This window comes from Lissotriton vulgaris, chromosome 1_1 (genome assembly GCF_964263255.1).
Source record: "Lissotriton vulgaris chromosome 1_1, aLisVul1.2, whole genome shotgun sequence".
In the NCBI taxonomy this organism is placed as follows: Eukaryota; Metazoa; Chordata; class Amphibia; order Caudata; family Salamandridae; genus Lissotriton; species Lissotriton vulgaris.
The window spans coordinates 1,483,637,502-1,483,659,289 of record NC_141685.1 but is presented as its reverse complement, the minus strand read 5'-3'; the positions used below and the strand labels follow the sequence as shown (position 1 = coordinate 1,483,659,289).

The window sequence follows — 21,788 nt, the reverse complement described above, 5'->3', positions numbered from 1 at the left end:
AGGAATCGCAATTTGCGATTCCTTAAATGTAATGTAGGAAGCACAGAAAAATTGCGATTTGCTTTAAGGAATCGCAAATTATCACCAACTTCAAGTTGGAGGTAATTTGCGATTTCTTTGTAAAATGCACTTTTGTGCATTTTTCAAAGTGCCATGTGGCACACATACATGCCCTTAGGGCATGTATGTGTGCCCCTTAGGGCATGTATGTGTGCCACATGTACACACACACACATATTTCAGGGGTGCAACAGGGTGTCCTTTTGGCACCCTTGAAATTGCATTCTCAATTTGCGATTTTCTAATTGGTAATCGCAAATTGAGAATGTCTTCCCATTAATTTCTATGGGCCTCCTAGCCCATAGGAATGAATGGGAAGGTATTCCTTATTTGCAAATGTCAATTTGCGATTGGCAAATAAGGAATATGTTGGATTCGCAAGATATTTAGCTAATCCTACATACATTGCATTTTGCGATTCTCTAATTGCGATTCTCTAAAAATCGCAATTTGAGAATCGCAAAAGTCTTTTTTGATACATATGCCCCCAAGTGGCAAACTGTGCTATTGGAGGTTCTGGGTTAATGGGGGCATGGTGCCGCTTGTTTCACTTCCACTCAGAGGTGGGTGGCTCTCCTGATGCAGGACAGGAGCTGGCCCATGGTGGGACATAATCTGGATCCTAATGGCCGATGACTTATCGTGACTATTACTTGGGGAAACATCTAATTAACTCTGTGTATTGCCTATGGCCATAATGCGTGACTCTATGGTTGTTAATGATTTGCTGGCCAAGCAAGAGGAGTTATAGTAAACATAGATCCAAGATACACCTCCTTCAACTGCCATGGGAGAGTGGGGGGTTCTCCCTACCCGACCTTCAGGTTTACTACCTGGCTGCATTCATGTCTAGATTAGTCATGATTCTTGGTATGGAGTCGGTCCCTTGGACACTTATTAACAGAGTATTTTCCTTGGGGTGACCATATTTCTCCTCGTCTTGGTATAATCCTCACAATCTAATTTAAAAGGACTAGGTTCAGGGTGGCGATAACATCAGATGATATTAGGCATACTAATCTGCTGGGAAACCATGTTTTGAATGTTTCAAGAGGAAAATCTTTTCATTTTAAGTTTATAAAAGATCTTTATCTTATGCCTTATTGCCTTTATACTATGAAGGTTAGACAAGGCGCAAAATGTTTTTGATGTATGGCTCAGTAGGCGGAGGGAGTAAGCATCTTTGTCGTCAGTTAAACTGTATTGGGATTCAATTATGGGGAAGTTTAATCAAACTTTTCTGGCTAATTTGGTTTGGGATCCCAAGCTACTAGTATTAAGACACTCCTTAGCAATTCCATCACACTTGCAGACTCGACTACGGAAACGCCCTCTACGCGGGAGCCCCGACCAAGCACATCAAACTACTACAACGCATCCAAAAAACCACGGCATGACTGATCCTCGATGTACCACGCCACAGCCACATCACCCCTCACCTGAGAAACCTGCACTGGCTCCCCGTCAACAAGAGGATATCCTTCAAGATCCTCACATACGCACACAAGGCACTCCACAAGACCGTCCCAGCCTACCTCAACAGACGGCTCTCCTGCTACATCCCGAACCGCCAGCTACGCTCCACCGACCTCTCACTCGCCACCGTCCCGCACATCCGAAGAACAACCACCACTACTCTGCAATAGCTTGTTAATCAGACACACCCTGTACTTTAATTGATCATCATAGTATTTTGTTTCATTTAAATAAAAATGTTTTTATCAGATGTTGGCATGTGCACTTTCTCACAGTGTGATTCTTTTTATACATGTGGGTATCCGCTGTGGAACTAAAACCTACTCCAAAACAACAGACAGAAAACCTGGAGAGTCTGTATTCAAGGAAAAATGTGGGAAATAAAATGCTTGAATTAGATACTTTTAAGTCTGTTCTAAGTGTTTAGAGTAAAAATTGGGCAGATTGGTAAAGTTGGTAATGAGGAATTATGGACATGAACCACATGTGTACCTGACCTGCCACTGAAACTAAGCTATACCAACTGGTGGACCCTAAAAAGGGCGAAATCAGTCTTGGATTGTTTGTGTTCCAGTGCAGGGAGGACCTGACCTGGCAGCTTGGGGTGAACTATTCCTATTGGAGAAGGGTCAAGATTGATGTGCATATGGCTGGGTCCAAACTGAGGTGGCATGGTGTGCAAAATAACTATGCACTGGGATACATGCTGAAGTAATTACCAGTGGCTGAGATTAATTCAAGCATTGAAACCTTCACTTTTTTGGGTACTTTAATGCAATGCCATAAGTGGGACGAGTATGCCCAGATGAGGGTCCCGTTCACACTGTGGCACTGGAACGAAGCTGGTCTTGGGTTTCATGTGTTCCAGTTCAGGGAGAACCTGGCCTGGCACTTTGGACTTGATTGTTTCTACTGGAGCAGGGTAAAGACTGATTAACATATGGCTGGGTCCAAACCGAGATGGCATTGTGCGTAAAATGACGATGGACTGGGATGCTGTCCTGGTTAAGATTAGTTCAAGCATTCCATCCAGCACTTTTTTAAATAATTCAGTTTATGTGATGGTGTTACTTACGAAATGTTGTTCATCTATATTATGAGGTAAACAGTCTAAATATCGAGTTTTTTATTTCGACCTACAAGAATATTGAGTTGGAAATATCGGAGGGACACAATATCGAAATCAAGAATATCAACGACCAGAATATCAACCAGAAGATAAGAAATATTGTTTTTGTTAATATCAAAGTTAGTAATATCGATAGCAAAAATATTGATGTTACTAATATCGATATTAATATTAGTTTTATGTATTATATAATGTATTTTATATGTTTGTGTTTATATTTTTTGTTAATTATTGTACTAGTTTTAGAATATATGTATTACATTGTTTGAAGTTAGTAATATTTTTTTAAGTAAATTATGCTTTTTAGTACCATAGCGGGTTGTGGGATTATAGGGGATTAGGGTGGGAAGTAATTTAATTATAGTGAATTAATTAAAAAAAAATTAGGAATTAGTGATTATTTTGAAATAAATTATGTGTTTTAGTTCTGTAGCGGGTTGTGGGTTTATAGGGGGATAGGGTGGGAAGTAATTTAATTGGAATTAAGTAATTATTTATTTTTAGTTATTGGTATTGATCATTGATTTTACGTTAAATAATTATTAATTTGTAATTAACTTATATTAATTGGTAATACATTTTTATTCACTGATTAATTGGTAATTATATTAAGTGTATTAATGTATTATTGGAGTGTGTTGTGAGGTTATATGGCAATAGGGTGGGAAGTAATTTAATTGTAATTAAGTAATTATTTATTTTAGTGTTGAGTATTGATAATTAATGTATTGTTAATTAATTATTATTAGTAATAACGTTTATTAATTAATAATTTGGGGGGAATTAATTTATTGTTCATTATTTAAAAATAGGTAATTCAATTTGATTAATTATAATGTATTCATATTTATCCATAATTTATTGTTAATTAATCATTGCTACATATTTTTTAATAATTATTGTTTTTTGGTATTGAAAATTACATATTTTTGGGGGGTAATTAATTTTTAGTAATTATTATTTAATTGTATTTCTCATCAATGTAATTGTTAATTAATTAATAATTGCTCATTATTTTTTAGTAATTATTTATTGCTATTAATTAATTTATTGTTATTTAATAATAAAAGTTTAATTTTTTTTTAATTATTAGTAAGTTATTTTAGAACCCCTACGCTATCAAACACTTTCCCTACTGATGCACTCTCTGGAGTTGGAATAGTAATTTTTACCCCTACGCTATCCAACACTTTCCCTACTGTTGCACTCTCTGGAGTTGGAATAGTTATTTTTACCCCTACGCTTTCCAACACTTTCCCTACTGTTGCACCCTCTGGAGTTAGAATAGTAATTTTAACCCCTACACTATCTAACACTTTTCCTACTGTTGCACTACGTGGAGTTTGAATAGTAATTTTTACCCCTTTGCTATCCAACACTTTCCTTACTGTTGCACCCTCTGGAGTTGGAATAGTAGTTTTCACCCCTATGCTATCCAACACTTTCTCTACTGTTGCACTCTCTGGAGTTGGAATAGTAATTTTTACCCCTATGCTATCCAACACTTTCCCTACTGTTGCACTCTCTGGAGTTGGAATAGTAATTTTAACCCCTACGCTATCCGAAAGTTTCCCTACTGTTGCACCCTCTGGAGTTGGAATAGTAATTTTAACCCCTACACTAGCCAACACTTTCCCAACTGTTGCACTCTCTGAAGTTGGATTAGTAATTTTAACCCCTACGCTATCCAAACGTTTCCCTACTGTTGCACCCTCTGGAGTTGTAATAGTAAATTTAACCCCTACGCTATCCAACACTTTCCCTACTGTTGCACCCTCTGGAGTTGGAATTGTAATTTTTACCCCTACGCTATCCAACACTTTCCCTACTGTTGCACCCTCTGAAGTTGGAATAGTAATTTTAACCCCTACACTATCTAACACTTTTCCTACTGTTGCACTATGTGGAGTTTGAATGGTAATTTTTACCCCTACGCTATCCAACACTTTCCCTACTGTTACACTCTCTGGAGTTGGAATAGTAGTTTTCAGCCCTACGCTATCCAACACTTTCTCTACTGTTGCACTCTCTGGAGTTGGAATAGTAATTTTTACCCCTACGCTATCCAACACTTTCCCTACTGTTGGACTCTCTGGAGTTGGAATAGTAATTTTAACCCCTACGCTATCCAAATGTTTCCCTACTGTTGCACCCTCTGGAGTTGGAATAGTAATTTTAACCCCTACGCTAGCCAACACTTTCCCAACTGTTGCACTCCCTGGAGTTGGAATAGTAATTTTTACCCCTACACTATCCAACACTTTCCCTATTGTTGCACTCCCTGGAGTTGGAATAGTAATTTTTACCCCTACGCTATCCAATATTTACTGTTTTATTTAATATACTGTATAATGTATTGATTTTTTTTATTTGCTATATACAGTTTTGATATTTGTATTCATATCATTGCTGTATGTGTATGTATGTATTTATAATTTATAAAATGTTTTTTAACAATTGATAAGTTGTTATAATAATTAATTGTAAATATTTTTAAGTAAGTATATATATTATATTGTATATGTAGGTTTAATTTCTTTTTACATTATATATATTTTACTTATAATTTAAACATATTTTTAACCATGCTTATTTTAATTATATGTATTATTTATTTTATTTTACATCATTTTTAAACTTTTTTTAAAAAAACTATATTTTTAATAACAATATTTTTGCCAACAATATTTTTCAGATATTTTTGTACTTACCTTAATTTAGATATGACTTCGATATTCTTGACATTGATATTCCGCCTCTGATATTTTTGACGTCGATATTTTTAAAGTCGATATTCTGTCAGTAATTCATATATTTCATTTATTTAGAATAAGGGCTGGTATCACTGAGCAAAGCATTCCTCTATATAATTTATTATTATTATTATTGAGTTTTATATAACGCTAGGTAGACCCAAAGGTATCAGAGTGCTTTATAGGATATGTGAATAAGTACATCAAACTACACGCAAAGATTAGGGTAGTGGTATTAGCAACAGTTTAAACACTGAATGAGTCAGTTGATCGTATCAAAGGATCCTGTTAATGGGTTTGGATTTTTGGAAAACATAAATCAACTTGTGAGTGTTTATAGATCTAAAAAGGAAAATATATGGCTCAAGCATGGTTGGGTAGCTTCATAGAGCAGAGGCCAGAAAACAAAGAATCTAAAACAGCAATTTAAGACCTAAAACAAGCAAAATGATTTACAAGGTTTAGTGGAAGAGAGAAAGTGAAATAAACACATCATTAAAGGATCTGAAGCAACTCATTACTTTGAAAAGAGATCCGGGAGCAACCAAGCCAAAAGAAAGTGAAACTTAATGCTACAAAAAAAAAACCAAGGACAAATATATTTAACATTGTTTAGCCAGGCACCCACTACTGTACTTCTGCCACTGGGTTATTAAAATGAATGTCCCAGCATTAAAAATAGGAACGGATATCAAAATCAAAATGGCAATGGACACAATCCTGCTGGTCTACATGTTAAATATAAAGTGCATTCAATAGAAACACAACAGAAAAATGCTATATTTAAAACGCAGATCTTTCAAACTTCAAAAAATTCTTCATCCACACATATGCACTCCTACCTGGACAATAAACTGGAATAATATGTAGATATTGGAATCAATGTATTAACAAAGCGCACTGTTTAATCTTAACTTGCTGCTTTGCACCACAGTCTAACAATTCTAGGATTTTTTCAGAATATCGAAGAGAAAAAGTCAGTGGTAAACAGATAACGATCAATTACCTTACACAGTCCGCAACATTAAGTACAAAAATGTTCTTCAAAGAAGACATTGCTTTTAGACTGTTGTCTGTTATCTTCTGGCAGTCAGCCATGTACATGTGACTAAGATTCGAGCAGTGTTTGCTGAGCAATTTGAAACTTGCATCTGTAATCCGACTATTACCTGTTGAAATAAATAAAAGTCACAAATTCCACAAAGGCACAATAACTGCTGACTGTAAAAAACTTCAACATGAGGACGCCAACCTTCAATTCTGATTTTGGAAAGCTTCCGGCTTTGGAAAATTGCTTTAAATGCAGCATCAGAAAGGTGCGGGGAGCCAAGAAGTGATATGGATACAATGTGCTGGCATTTCTCAATTAAAGCCTTGAAAAAACAAACAAAAAAACTGTTATTCTACATTTAATAAAAATAACAATTGTTTCATTAGAATCCAAGAACTACACATCTTTTTTTATACTTTAGTTTTTGGCACGAGGAGAGAGGAATATGTTTGGCTCACCAGACATTGTTTTCAAGTTATGTTAGGTTAAAATCTCAGCTGGGACATATCTACAATCAATTTTCTGTCAGATAATGTTAACAATTAAACGCAGGGACCTCTGACCTCCACTCCTTTGCCCTATGCAGATGAAAATTCCACAAAAAATGTTGGAGGTTAGGATACTTTTGAACCTGACTTTCACTTTGAATAACAGAAGTGTGCTATGTACCATATGGCTGGATGACGGAAGAACTGGTCAAGAGGGCATGATTTCACAGTATGAAACATGGTTGATCATTATTTATTCCTAAGAACATGTGGGATGTATTATATGGAATGGCTATGCAGCCTTACCATGGAATACACTCACAAAAGCGGTCTTGTGCCCAATAAGGCTCGTTTAAATAACATTAATAAACTCAACCCTAAGCAGCTATGGCTTTGAGCAGCAAGGCTTGAAACAAGCATTTGCAATGCAATAGGTCTCGCATTCATGCAAGTTTGAGCTATTGGCATTGTACATGACAATGTCTTTTACTTATGCATTGTATTTTAAAACCTAAATAAAAGGCATTGTTATTTAAAATACTAATAGCTTAAACTCTAGCAAATGCGAGACCTATTGCATTGCAATAAAATACCTTTTCGGCCGCTTGTTAGATTGTAAATATCAGAGGAAGAAACCGGCATGCAACGTCTTCAAAGTAGTGATAAATAGTGCAGTGAAGATGTGCAAGTGTTGTTCATACAGGCTGTTATCACTATTATATCAGATTTACAAAATTCTGATTTGCATAAATGAAAACAGGTAGCTGCCTGTAATCCAGATACTGAACCACCCAGATCAGAACGGGTTCATTCTCACCAGAAGTACCTTATTTAACCATAGACGCCTGATCGGTCTTGTCTAAGGTGCAGCATGCACTACAGAACAATAGGTCGCTGTGTCTCTCTATATCGAAAATGCACTTGATGCCTATCCTTACTTGATGGAAGTTCTTAAAAGTACGGGCATTGCTTTTGAGTTCCTTGGCTAGATGTTTTTGCTGTATTTGACCCCAAGAGCTAGAGCACACATAAAATAGGTAATTTAGGATCGTTTTGATATAGTTAGAGGAACACATGAGGTAATACGCTGTCACCCACATTTTTTGCTATAGCAATGAAGCCTCTGTCGTGTCTTCTGCAATAGAGAGGAACGGAGTGGAGCATAAGGGCAAACTATAGTTGCCACTTTATTTTATTTTATGCAGATGACACCATGATATACCTACGGAGGCCTATTGATTCACTTCCAGCATTGATGAAGGCATTCGATGATTTTTGCAGGCTATCAGTCCTTAGAGAAAACTTGATCAAGTTTTGTTTGTTCCCTTTTAAACTTGCAATAAAAGACCTTTTCGGCCGCTTGTTAGATTGTAAATATCAGAGGAAGAAACCGGCCTGCGACATCTTCAAAGTAGTGATAAATAGTGCAGTGAAGATGTGTAAGTGTTGTTCATACAGGCTGTTATCACTATTATATCAGATTTACAAAATTCTGATTTGTATAAATGAAAACAGGTAGCTGACTGTAATCTAGATACTGAACCACCCAGATCAGAACGGGTTCATTCTCACCAGAAGTACCTTATTTAACCATAGACGCCTGATCGGTCTTGTCTACGGTGCAGCATGCACTACAGAACAATAGGTCGCTGTGTCTCTCTGTATCGAAAATGCCCTTGATGCCTATCCTTACTTGATGGAAGTTCTTAAAAGTATGGGCATTGCTTTTGAGTTCCTTGGCTAGAAGTTTTTGCTGTATTTGACCCCAAGAGCTAGAGCACACATAAAATAGGTAATTCCGGATCGTTTTAATATAGTTAGAGGAAAACATGAGGTAATACGCTGTCACCCACATTTTTTGCCATAGCAATGAAGCCTCTGGCGTGTCTTCTGCAATAGAGAGGAACGGAGTGGAGCATAAGGGCAAACTATAGTTGCCACTTTATTTTATTTTATGCAGATGACACCATGATATACCTACGGAGGCCTATTGATTCACTTCCAGCATTGATGAAGGCATTCGATGATTTTTGCAGGCTATCAGTCCTTAGAGAAAACTTGATCAAGTTTTGTTTGTTCCCTTTTAAACTTGGGAATTATGCTATGCCAGATGGTATACGAGCTTTTGGTCTGTCAAGAAGGGGGACACTTTTAATTACCTTGGCTTGCAAATATATCAATTAGAGGAAGACCTTGTGAAGGGCAATTGGGGTAAGGGTCAGGCTTTGACTTGGCAGTCGCTACTCTTCTGTAACCTCCCTCCCATTGTCTCCGATGGGATGAGTGGTTATAGCCAGGAAGTTGGTGCTACTGTGCCTGCTGTATACATTTTCGGCTCGCTTGGAGAAAGGAAGACCTTCTTCACAGAAACACACCTGATACTCTCTGCTTTGATTTGGGGGCATGAATGAAGAAGAGCTGCCCTACACAAAGTACAATGTTCTTTGTCAGATATTGCCTGGAGGCACTAAACTTAGTATGGCATCACGCAGCTGCTCAGTTGCAGTGGCCAATGTGGTGGTTGGGCACAGAGGGCCTTCAGGAAAGTGCTGAGTTTCAAATTCATTTGGCCAGGGGTTTGATAAAGTGTCTGATACAGATACTACCGAACTTAGGTAGATTGGCTACAAAGACTAAGGTTGGCTGGGACAAATATGTGCTACCAAAAGGATGCTCCACTCGGTACTCCACAATTGCCACTATGGTTGCTGCTAGTCCTCAAGGAAATTGGTGAACTGCATGATAAGAGACCCATGAAAGAAGCAGGGGTATAATAATGGGGCAATCTATGTGACCAGGGTACACTTCTTAAAGTTCTCATGCAAATGTACAGACATCAAAGACAACTGATCATCCAATATGGACCTTGGAAACCACCTTGAAGCAGCGGATCCAGCTTCCGGCATGTTCGTTTGGAGATCTGGAGTTCTTCGGTGAACCAGGTGGCTTTCTTGCTGGGGTGGTTGGCGGCGGGTTTCTTGGTTGGGGCGAGGATGTTGGCGCAGTCGTCGATCCACTGTCTAAAATTACGGGTGGCGGCGGCTGTGTCAGTGGGGTCGGTGGGTGGGTTCTGGGTGAGGGTGGAGGTCAGCTGGTCCTCGGTGACTTTGCTCCTGCAGCGGCGGGGCAGCTGTTGGGTGCGGTGGTGCGTGGCTGGTTTCGTGAAGGTGAAGGGATTGCATCTGTGGTCCGTCCAGTGGAGTTCGGTGGTGTGGTTGAAGATGATGTGGGTGCCTGTGGAGAATTTTTTTTTATTTCTGAATTTGTATAGCGCCTGGTTACACTGTCAGTGTGTCCCCGCGCTGTCAGAAGAGCTAGTTGCTCCGTCAGTCAGCCAAGACGGGGCTATTCTTTAGGAAAGAGGAATGTTTTAAGTTTCCTGCGGAAGATGAGCTCCGATGTTTCCACTCTTAAGCTCAGGGGGAGAGAGTTCCATTTATGTGCCGCCACGGTACGAAAGGATCTACCCCCCATTCTGGCTCTCTTGTGTCTGGGGACAGCGAGGAGGCCTGCTCCTAATGAGCGGAGTTGTCGGGTAGGCGTATAGGGGCAGAGAAGGTTCCGAAGGAAGGCCGGGCCCTTGCCATGTACGATCCTGTGACCAATACATAGGACCTTGAAGTCGATCCTTTCATTGATCGGGAGCCAATGTAGTATTTGTAGAGATTTTTTAGAAGCGGCTCTTCTGGGCAGCCGGAGGACCAGGCGAGCGGCAGCATTCTGGATAGTCTGCAGTCGACGCCGACTAGTGGCGTTGGCGCCTAGATACAAGGCATTTCCGTAGTCCAGTCTTGACGTGACAAGAGCGTGGACCAGGGTCTTCCTTGAGGATTCTGGGAGCAGGTCCAGGGTCTTACGGAGTTTCCGTAGAATCGAAAAGCACGTACCAGCTACCCGTCTGGTGTGGTAGTCGTAATTAAGCTTTGAGTCCACCCATACTCCAAGGTTCTTGACCTGATCACTGGGGGTAGGGAGGGGCCCCAGGGTCTGCGGCCACCAGGCAGATGACCAGACTGAGGGGGGTTTTCCTACAATCAGCACCTCAGTCTTGTCTCCGTTCAGACGGAGGCAGTTCTTCGCCATCCATCCAGCCAGTTCTTGGAGGCATGATGAGAAGTTCGCAGCGGCTTGTTCAGCAGGTTGGGTCAGAGCGACCACCAGCTGAGTGTCGTCTGCGTATGTCACTACTTCCACCCCATAGCGTTCCGCAGTAGTAGCCACGGGGGTGACATATAAATTGAAAAGGGTAGGACTGAGGCTTGATCCCTGAGGCACTCCTTGACCGAGGTCAAAGGTGTCGAAGCGTGCTCCTCCTTGCTCCACCGAGAAGCTACGGTTAGTAAGAAAAGATTCCAGCCATAACCAGGCCGTGCCTGTCACCCCTCCTTTCTTCAGACACTGTAGCAGCGTATGATGTGCTAGAGTGTCGAAGGCTGCGCTGAGGTCCAGGAGCACTAGTGCCGCCACATGCCCGGCGTCCACGTGCTTCCTCAGTGCCTCAGTCGAGAAAAGGAGGGCTGATTCTGTGGAGTGGCGGGCCCGGAAGCCCGATTGGTTGGTATGCAGGAGGCCTCTGGACTCTATGTGTGCTGAGAGTTGTTGGTTGACCAGCTTTTCCGCCAGTTTTGAGAAGAAGGGTAGGAGCGAGATGGGGCGCAGGTTGCTAAGCTGGGACGCACTGATATGGGGTTTTTTCTTAAGAGGCAGTACGACTGCCTGTTTCCACGCGTGTGGGACCTTGCCAGTGTTAAAAGAGGTAGACAATATATGGCCTACATACGGTGCTAGAAGACTCATGGCACTGGCCAGGAATTTGGCAGGTGCAGGATCGTGAGGGGAGCCTGATTTGATTCCTTTAGCAGTGGCTATCAGAAGGTCCTCCGTCGGGACCTGGTATACTGTAAGGCAGTCTTCGATCTTCGCCTCCCAAGTCGCTTCTTCCTGAGGAGGTAGAAGGTTGGAGCCAGTTCTGGCATCATCAGGGAAACTGGTGTAAATGTCGCGTACTTTTTTGTGAAAAAATTCCGCAATGACGTTACAAGATTGTACTGAGGTATCGGCCTGCTCTAGAGAGGGGGGAGGTGTAGTGATCTCTTTATAGATCCTAAAGAGCTCCTTGGATGAGCAGTTAGCACTATCTATACGGTCAGCGTAGAAGGCCGCTTTGGTTTTCCTAATTTGGGAGTGGTATTTTTTTATGCTAGCTTTGTACACATCTCTTGCCTCTGGTGAATAGTTCTTTCTCCAGGCGCGTCCGAGCCTCTTGCAGGCTGCCTTGGTTTCTCTAAGAGCTGTGCTGAACCAAGGTGCAGTTTTAGTTTGCCGCTCCGGGCCCTTATTGGCCCAAGGGGCAGTGATGTTTAGGGCTTTAGTGATGTGTCCGTCCAGGGCCATGCAAGCCATGTCGACATCTACTCCTAAGTCTGTGGGGGAACCATTCCGTAGGAAGTGATATTCAAAAGAGTCCATGGAGAAACGGGCCCATTTCCTTTGTTGTTTATTGGCGCTATGGTGGTTTTGTTTATGGAGATTCTTGACTAGGAAGTGAAAGGGGACTAGGAAGTGGTCTGTCCACAGCAAAGGAATGGGAGGGTCCTGCTTCAGATCCTCCAAATTACTAAAGATGGGGTCAAGTCGGTGCCCCTGTCGATGGGTAGGGAGGAGTGAGGCTGTTTCTAATTGTATGGTTTGCAGCTCTTGACGCAATTCTTGAGCAGTTGTTGAGGTCTTCGAAGTGGAGATTAAGATCCCCTAATACAAGGAACTTCCTGTATCTCATGGCCAATGGGGTAGCGTTCTGGATGAGACTTTCCGCAAGTTTCTGCTACCTCCCGGGGGTCTATAGATTAGTAGGCCTTTGATGACCGTATTTTTGTCGATACCGATGGAGAAAGCTCCAGTTTCGCTATCTTTTATATTAGCTGGTTCGAGGGAGCATGTCATATTCACTCTATAGATGATGGCAATGCCACCTCCCCTTCCCTTAGGTCTGTCCTGCCTGCAAATTGCATAGCCAGGGGGAAGGGCCTCCCTGACTTCAGGGTCTGAGTCCTCGTCCAGCCAAGTTTCAGTGAGGCATAGTATGTCCCATTTGTTGTCAATTATAAGGTCGAATACTTCTAGTTTGTGCTTTTTGAGAGAACGACAGTTAAGCAGAGCGCCACTGATTTTCCTACTGTGCTCTGGTCGGGCGTTGTCGTTGGGCGTGCTTGCTTTAGGATGCTTATTAAGGATGAAGCCACAGTGTTCACAGGGATTTGTAGGACTGCGTATACTGAGATCAATACTGTGCTCACATACCTTAAAGTATTTGTTACGAAGGTTGAGGAGCTCCTCTTTATCGTATCGGTTATCTGGGAGGTGAGGACCAGGGGGGCTGGCCCCGTGCCCCGGTCTGCCGCGGACGGGCGCAGACGGGCTTGCCTTAGGCGCGCCTTCGGCGCGCAAACGGCGCTCCCGCTGCGCTCGTCCGCTGCGCTTCCGCTGGCAACACATGATATGGGCGGGGGAGGGCGTGGCCTTGAAAGTGGGCGTGGCCTGTGCGTCACCGGGGAGGCGAGCTAGGGGTCGTTGCAGCCGTCACGAAGGACGCTGTTTAGGACTAAGTTCTGGTAGGTGAAGCAGCAAGCTATGGATGAATAAACACAGATAAAAACAAATTTTGCAGGCTTTTAAAAAGAACGTGTCTCCCGGCGTCTGCCTGCGGAGCTCTGGCACTTCTGGAGGCGGCGCACAGCGCGCGCGCTTTTAAGTGAGATCACAGAGGGGGCGTGGCCTTGAAAGTGGGCGTGGCCTGTGCGTCGCCGGGGAGGCGAGCTAGGGGTCGTTGCAGCCGTCACGAAGGACGCTGTTTAGGACTAAGTTCTGGTAGGTGAAGCAACAAGCTTATAGATGAATAAACACAGATAAAAACAAATTTTACAGGCTTTTAAAAAGAACGTGTCTCCCGGCGTCTGCCTGCGGAGCTCTGGCACTTCTGGAGGCGGCGCACAGCGCGCGCGCTTTTAAGTGAGATCACAGAGGGGGCGTGGCCTTGAAAGTGGGCGTGGCCTGTGCGTCGCCGGGGAGGCGAGCTAGGGGTCGTTGCAGCCGTCACGAAGGACGCTGTTTAGGACTAAGTTCTGGTAGGTGAAGCAACAAGCTTATAGATGAATAAACACAGATAAAAACAAATTTTACAGGCTTTTAAAAAGAACGTGTCTCCCGGCGTCTGCCTGCGGAGCTCTGGCACTTCTGAGAAGACGGGGTCCAGCGTGTGTCCGGTGGCGTGGGTAGGTTCGGTGACGAGTTGTCGGAGGCCGAGGTTGGCGAGGTTGGCGATCATGGCAGGGGAGTTGGCGTCGTTGTTGTGTTTGAGGTGGAAGTTCAGGTCCCCGAGGAGGATGTAGTCTGTAGAGGCAAGTGCGTGGGTGCTGGCGAGGTCCGCAACGGAGTCGCTGAAGAGGGCCCGGGGGGTCTGTAGATGAGTGTTCCTCTGAGGGTGCTGTTGGGGTCGGAGTAGATCCGGTAGTGAAGGTGTTCGGTGGAGTTGATGGAGTCGCCTGCGAGGGTGTGGACCTGGAGGGTGGACTTGTGGACGATGGCTATTCCTCCTCCCATCCCATTGGTGCGGTCTCTGCGGGTTATCTTGTAGCTGTCCGGGATAGCTATGGCGATGTCCGGTGCCGAGGAGTCGTTCCACCAGGTCTCGGTCAGAATGGCAACGTTTGGGGCAGGTGTTGTCGAGCAGGTCCCAGAGCTCGACGGCGTGTTTGAGTCCGGAGCGGGTGTTGAGGAGAATGCAGTGGAGGTGGTTGGGTCCGGTCCTTGGGGGTTTGGTGGTTCTGTCGCAGGTGAAGTTGCAGGTGTGGCAGGAGAAGGGTCCGTGTGTGCGTTTCGGGGCGGCCTGGAAGCAGCGGTGGTCTCGGCCGGTGTTAAGTGCGTGGAGGGTGTTGGCATCATAGCGCAGTTCGGCGGTGTGGAGGACATGTGGTTCAGGTGTTCTGGTGCTGGGCGCGGTCGAGGCGCCGACGGGTTTGCCTCTGGCACGCCTCTTGGGCGCCAGCCGAGCACCCGTTGCGTGCGTCCGCTGCGCGGCCGAGCAGTGCCCACCATAAGTAGGGAGGAGGGAGGGAGGAGCAGCTGGGAGGCGGGTGGGAGGCAGCCAATGGTGTCGGGGGCGGGGCCGCAGGGGACGCAGCGGCGGGAAACCAGGAAGGCAAAGGAAGGCAAGGGGGTGGGCTGCAGGGGGCGGCGGTGGGAGAGGGGCGGTGAAGGAGGCGGGAGCGGGGAAAATAGCAAAGGATACTACAGAGAAGGGCAAAAACACAACAGATTCATACAGTGAAAAACAGCAGGAATTGCGGAGAAATACAGCAGAAATTACAGCGCAAACCCCGGCACACTAAGCAATATCGGGGATGACAGGTAGCCTTGAACACGGGGCTCTCGGCAGCAGCGGGGACGGACGCACTCAGGTGGAGCTGCGTGGCGTGGGGAGCGACTGGCCTCAACCAGGGTCAAGGGTCGCCCCTGACATGAGACAACACAATTTAGGGCCTTGAAGATTGCACATTACAATTACTTTACACAGGGAACAACTCTCCTAATAGAAGAGCTCTTCAGTGTAATTTTTCTTTATTACACATCTTGTTTTTGATTGAATGCCTTTTTATAAAAACAAATACACATGAAAAATGACAAGGCAGAAACTGCATATATATATATATCCAAGGTATTCCGCTTCTGTTGCACATATTTTCATGAGCTGAAAACCGATATGGACAACAACTTTGGTACAAAATTAATTTATTTCGTGCAAGAGGTCGCCATGACGCTTTTCAGCCCTTCCCACGTGCCTTGATCACATGACACAGTACAACTTTACACATTGGTTTAAATAGTGAAACATGGGGCGTGGCCAAGATGGCGGCTTGAGCAGACGTACTACTTCGGAGCTCCCGCCAACGGCCTGCCTTAGCACCAGCTTTCTTGCCGTTCTAGCGACTGTTGGCCCAAGCATCCAGAGCGGTTAAGGTAACGAACTTGATGAGCGGCATAACGGGATGGTGGTGGAGGCTGGAAGGGCGTTTTACCCTAGACTGTGGGCCGGCCGGTCTCACTGTCTCTCATGTGAGGAGAGGCCCGGGGATATGATGCCGAGCGGTGAGAGGCCCGGGGCACGGCAAATAAATCCCCCAACAAGCCGGAGAACGCGGGAGCCAGAGCATGAGCTCCCGACTTGACTGCAGCGGCCCGGTTGGTTGCGGACTGGTGTAAAAGGGGTCGTAGACAACCAGTGACCAAAGACCCTTTTTGTGTTGCCTGGCGGTGTCGCCTCTATGACCCACCAATATTTAATCAATGAAGAAGCAGGTGCTGGAGACTGAAAGGCAGGAAACGAGGGTTTATTCTCTCCGGAGGAGAACACATCAATTCAGACAGCAAGTATCGTCACGAGGTGCTCTAGCCGCATCTCTGAGGCCTGGCCTCTTATACTCAGGTTTATGATCTTTATTGCACGTAACACATTCTTGCAACACTTTGATATGTGAAAGAACATCCTCGGAATCTCCCCTTCAGGCCCGTTCCCACATACATTTACAGTTGAATTCCCCACCCCGGTCACAACAGGTGATGATTATCGCGCAGCAGGACATTCCGCCGATTTATGTAATGTGTGGAGTTTGACCGGATCTCGTAGGGTGGGGGCTTTGATCGGCTCGAGGGTCTTTTGATGGGGAGGGGAGGCTTCCTACTGTACGGGGTAATAAACAGTATCCGCAGGGCCAGGTGGTGGCTTGGGAACAAGGAAGACAGACGGGCACACAGAAAAGGGAGGTTTGCATCAAAGGGCCTGAGACTATGAAAGGAATGAAGGGAGGTGTCGCGCTGGGAACAGGATGGGATTCTGAGGCAGATCTGCGCTGAAGAGGGGTTTATGACCCAAGGCATGTGAGAGTGAGGGGGTTGTCAGCGTGCGGGGGATGCCTGTGAGGTTAAGAGAGAGAGAGAGAGAGAGAGAGAGAGAGAGAGAGAGAGAGAGAGAGAGAGAGAGAGAGAGAGAGACGCGCTGGCTATCAGCGGGGGGCAGAGGGGCCATGGTGCTCAAATTGACTGCCGCTTACGCGCAAGGCATGTGAAAGCGGGAGTGATCAGTGCGTGGGGGTGCTTGTGTAGGTGGAGAGCCGTGTTGGGGGTCAGGGGTGTGCAGAGGGTGGTTCTGGTCAAGGCAGCTAATGTGGTGGGCGTGTGCGACGAAGAGTGTGGCATCGGGGCAAAAGGGAAGATGGCGCAGATAATGTTCACCAAACCGTATTGAGTTTCCACAGTCCTCCCTTTAACATTTCTAAGACATCTTGCTGGCCTATTTCCTATCTATGTCTACTGTTGTGGTCATAAGTAAGGAAGTGATAACCCAGGTGAAGGAACTGTACATAAACATCACATTTTTAAAATCTTTTCATCCAGTGGGCAGGCTCATCGTTAAGCTTTGTTGCAGGAAAGTCATAGTAATGCAATATCAGACAAAAATTATGCAGTGAGAGCGTTGGGTATAGATCATAGATGCTTGTAGTTATTCGGAATAGGAGCCGATATGTTACCACGTAAGTAGGTTCTTTTTGTACTCGGTTGGAGCATAGTCAATTCAATGGTGGTTGGGAGAGAAATGAGACATAGTAAAAACAATAATCAGTGTTCCCAGTGTCTTATGGTCGTGGACCATTATTAGTCAGTTCTCAGCATTCTTTGTTGTCTTCTGTTGGCACTGTTGAACACCTGTATTACAATTCGTTCGTTAGCAGGAATGTCCATGTGGGTTGAGCCGTTGGAGGTCTGCGGGCAGGAGAGTGCCTTTGTATTGTTTCGCCAGACCTCATGGGAGAAATGCGTTACGATTTTGGAGCAGATGCATTTTCTTCCATAATCCAGAGAGTGGTCATTAGAAGGAGACAGAAAAGGATTGTGGTGAAGGGTGCAATTGTCTTTGAGTTGTGGAGTCTGTCTGTTCTTGGGTTTCTGTGGTGGGTATTTCCTGTTGCTTCCATCATCTTCAAGGTGCTCGGTACCGGGCAGAACCACATACTTCGTTTAGCTTCTCTTTGGGGTGACCCTTGGTGGTGTTTTTAGGTCACCGTTCTGAGATTTAACACAGTTTGTGGTCTACTTAGTCAGGGCTCCCTCCTCTTTGACGCAGGAAATACCCTTCTCCGGATGGCACAGTAGGATTTAGAGGATTTTGAAAGTTCAGGTGGAGGGAGGGTGTGTGGGTGGATAGTCCTTATGGCAGGTCGGAGGAGGAGGGGATGGAGCAGGGCCAGGTCGGGAACAGATCAGGGAGACGGAAAATTTTAGACAGGCGGGTCCATAATCACGTTCAGAGAGCGGGGACCTTTCGGCACGCGTCGATCATAGAGCAGGGGCCTCAGGTCAGCCCTTTCCTTTAGTTTTGTCGGAAACAGTGCCTTGTCCTGCGACTCCTTACTGTTGTGGTCTCGCCTTGGCCTCCGTTGCTGAGGTTCCACGATCTGCAGTCAGGCCGCGTGCTCCCACATCCGGTCTCTTTCTCCTCCGACAGTGGTACCCTTAAATGAGTTTGAAAAGACAGTCTTTAGAGATTTTGCAGAGGTAGGTAATTACGTTAATCTATTTCTCTCCCAACACCAAGCAACTGGGGTAAACATCCGCTTCATTGAGGTCTGCGGCCAACGTATAAACAATTGATGATGGGTTTGCTGGATTCCCAACAACTTCCCTTTGTGGTTATTTCTTTGGCGTTTTGTCGGTTTATTACATTCATTTGTCGTGGTACGAGGTCTGATACCCATTCATTGCATTCGTTTATTACAGTCATGTCAGTTCTCCTGGTAGTGACCCATTTCCCTAGTACGAGTCTTGCAAGGCTAGACCGGTCTTCAGGGCTTTGTATTTTACGGAAAAGTGTAACGTGTTATTCACCATAGTCTGATAGGCATCCTTCTGAGGAATGAACATAGGCTAAACTATTCTCCATTACATCAATGCGTCCTATCTTTTGGCTAAACATCTCATTTTCAACAAGGTTTAATGCAACAAGTTCTTTCATTTTTCGATCTAATTTTAACTTTGTAAACATTCTAATCTCTACATCGTTTCTTACAACCTGGCTACTTCATTAAAAACTCGGGGGGGGGGCTTGCGATAACTATTAAACTCATCTTTGAGGCGAGTGGGGTCTTATGGAAAACAACTAGGAACACAGTGAATTGGAGCAAGGGACATTTTTCAAATTCTCGTCTGGGGCAGCCGATACAAAACTGATGGTGTCCTGGGAAGGCGGGTATATCTCGATCGCCTTTGCTGATTGGGGCATTGATACAATTTTGGGACGGGGAAGGTCGCGTTACCGGAAACATTTTATCATGGATGCCACTGACAAGTAGTTCCCTCAAAATGGGTCAGATTAGAGAACCTTAGTCGTCTTACCTGTCCCTTTCTTTTCGGTCAATCTAGGTTCCATCAATATTTAGCAGAAAAGGAGAGGTAGTAACGTGGTATCGATGCAATTTATATTTAAGACAAATTTGTGCAAATACTTGTGGTATTTGGAGCCAATCAGGTGGTGCACCAGGGGTAGTGGTTCGCCAATTAGGTGCCAGTTGCTAGGAAGAGCGAAAGAGTGGAGGAGAGAGAGAGAGAGAGAGAGAGAGAGAGAGAGAGAGACACAGATAGAGAGAGAAAGATAGAGAGAGAAAGATAGAGAGAGACAGATAGAGAGGGAGAGAGAGAGATCAACAATAGGCTAAATAGTACACGTGTGACATGGAGAGTGGCTATGTACTATTTAGGCTATTCAGTGCATTACCCAACATGAAACATTTTGGGTTTGTGTTAGAATGTAGAAAGCATGCAGTTTGGGACGGAAGAGCATTAGGCCAGGTACATAAGGACATGCATTGAGTCGGGTGTCTTTAGGTGCCATCTTGCAGCGTAGGTCCGCTTCATGTATCGGACATGGCATGGCTCCAGATCTTTTACTATACCCTAGTCGTTATTCCAATGTAACCTGTAGAGGGAGAAAAAGGAAGAAAGGGAGGGGGGGGGGAACAACATTCGAGCATATCAAATGTACGGGCACGAAGGTTATTTACTTACCATATACTCGTACTTATCTCCTCGGGATATAATCCCTAGGGTCTTGGTTTCTGAAGTCAAGGGGGCGGGCAGTGTGATAGGTTGTTCATGGGGGGTTCGAGGGTGGCATTATAGATCGTGTGTAGGGAAACGCTAAAAAGAGGAATCAGAGGCGCCTAGCGCGAGGTACCTGGTTTTGTAGATGTATCTAGCCACCGGGATCCTTAAATCATTCCCAAAGCTGTGATGTTCTAAGGCATATCAGTTCTTCGGTCAACCCTGTCCCTTAGTACCTTCGACCACCATACCTGTATAACATTCTATCATTCACACCGCTTTACTTTACCCATTCTCAGAAGTCGAGGTCCTTCTTCATGCGTTAGTTCCTGAGCCTAGTCGCATATTTGGAGGCGGCGTATCATACCTTTTGATTCGATCATCAATCCAGGGCCGAACAATCATTTTCTAATAACCTTGAAAAGAGAGCAAAACTGTTGCGCACAGAATAGCCCTCCCGCCAATTCCCACATTTACAAAAGTATGCGATACCTGTTCATAGTTTGGAAAACCTTTATTTGCGTAATCGTTTAGTAAGTAAATATGTGAATGCAATCGTATTTGGTCGGACACGGCGATGGCTGAAGCACATACAGTAGGGGCTATTTTGCAGTATTTAAAAACATTGAAAAACGTCTACTTAGTTATTTGCAAGAAACTGAAAACGTCTTTTAATAATTGAGGGATCATAGGGTATTTATTTCATAAATTGAAACACAGTCAGACTAATTGCAATCACATTTCCTAGATGTATACCGTGGGCGTGCGTCGCAAGCTACGTTATGTATTGGTTACAATAAATATCATAATAAATCGTACATTGAAATCAACATATTAACGGGATCCTTTCAAATGTTCGCCAAGTGAACCCTCCTCCCCTCTTCGTCAAGTGTACAAAGGTTCACATACATAACTCAGAACATCAAGTCTTGTTAGTCAAAGAACACCACGAGGTGTCCGTAAGTTCCTATTGATACCGGCGCCATTTTGGGCGATGCCGGGTTGGTTGCACCAGAATCCCTTTCGGCAGTTCAAAAAAACCTGTGCTAACAGAGGGGCTGGTAATGTGGACCGTCAATCAAGAGGGGAGGGAGGTAGAATCATCCCTACCAGGTCACGTTGAGGTTCAGCCGGAACTCACTCGAATTCGTTAGCCCACAATGTTCCTGGGTGGTTCAGACTGAAGCTGGTGCAGACACGAGAGCACCACCATCTTGCGGCTATGTCGTGGTCGTTCCAGTTGTTCCCTACCGGAAGCCTGTAGGGGCCGAGGGCTTCTGGGACTCTGGTAGAATCTTCAAAGCTGTGGGGATGCTGTCGGAGGTGGGGGCTCGTGCCCAGGTGGGCAAGTGCCCGAGTTGCAATTCCGGACAAAGTTACTCCAGCGGCCTAGACCCGCCTTCCAGAGGGCCCAGACGCCATTTTGAGACCCTGCAGCCGCCGCCCTTCGTCGTCTCTTTCAGGAGTGGAAGAAAACTTCTTGTGGCGACAAAGACAGAACATCATGCTGTTGGAGCAGGACATTTTGGTTCGGGGCGACAGGGTGCAGCTGTGGAGCCTTCATCTGGGGAGGTGAGGGAGGCTCGTCCGTGCCACCTCCCTCTCCCGGCGCATCCCACGCCGTCCCTTTGAATCAGGGGTGCACATGATGACCACCCTACACCCCTGACTCCGACTCTTGG

At 44.9% G+C, this 21,788-nt stretch overlaps 1 protein-coding gene across 1 annotated transcript in view; it reads right to left on the bottom strand.

Moving 5' to 3' along the window:
* Window positions 1–21,788, bottom strand: part of FBXL13 (F-box and leucine rich repeat protein 13) — a 1,406,730-nt gene that overhangs the window by 423,315 nt on the left and 961,627 nt on the right. The window contains exons 14-15 of the mRNA XM_086967348.1: window positions 6,671–6,791; window positions 6,425–6,587 (exon numbers count right to left, since the gene is read on the bottom strand). Coding sequence (XP_086823474.1) covers window positions 6,425–6,587; window positions 6,671–6,791 — 284 coding nt within the window. The remainder of the gene's footprint in view (window positions 1–6,424; window positions 6,588–6,670; window positions 6,792–21,788) is intronic.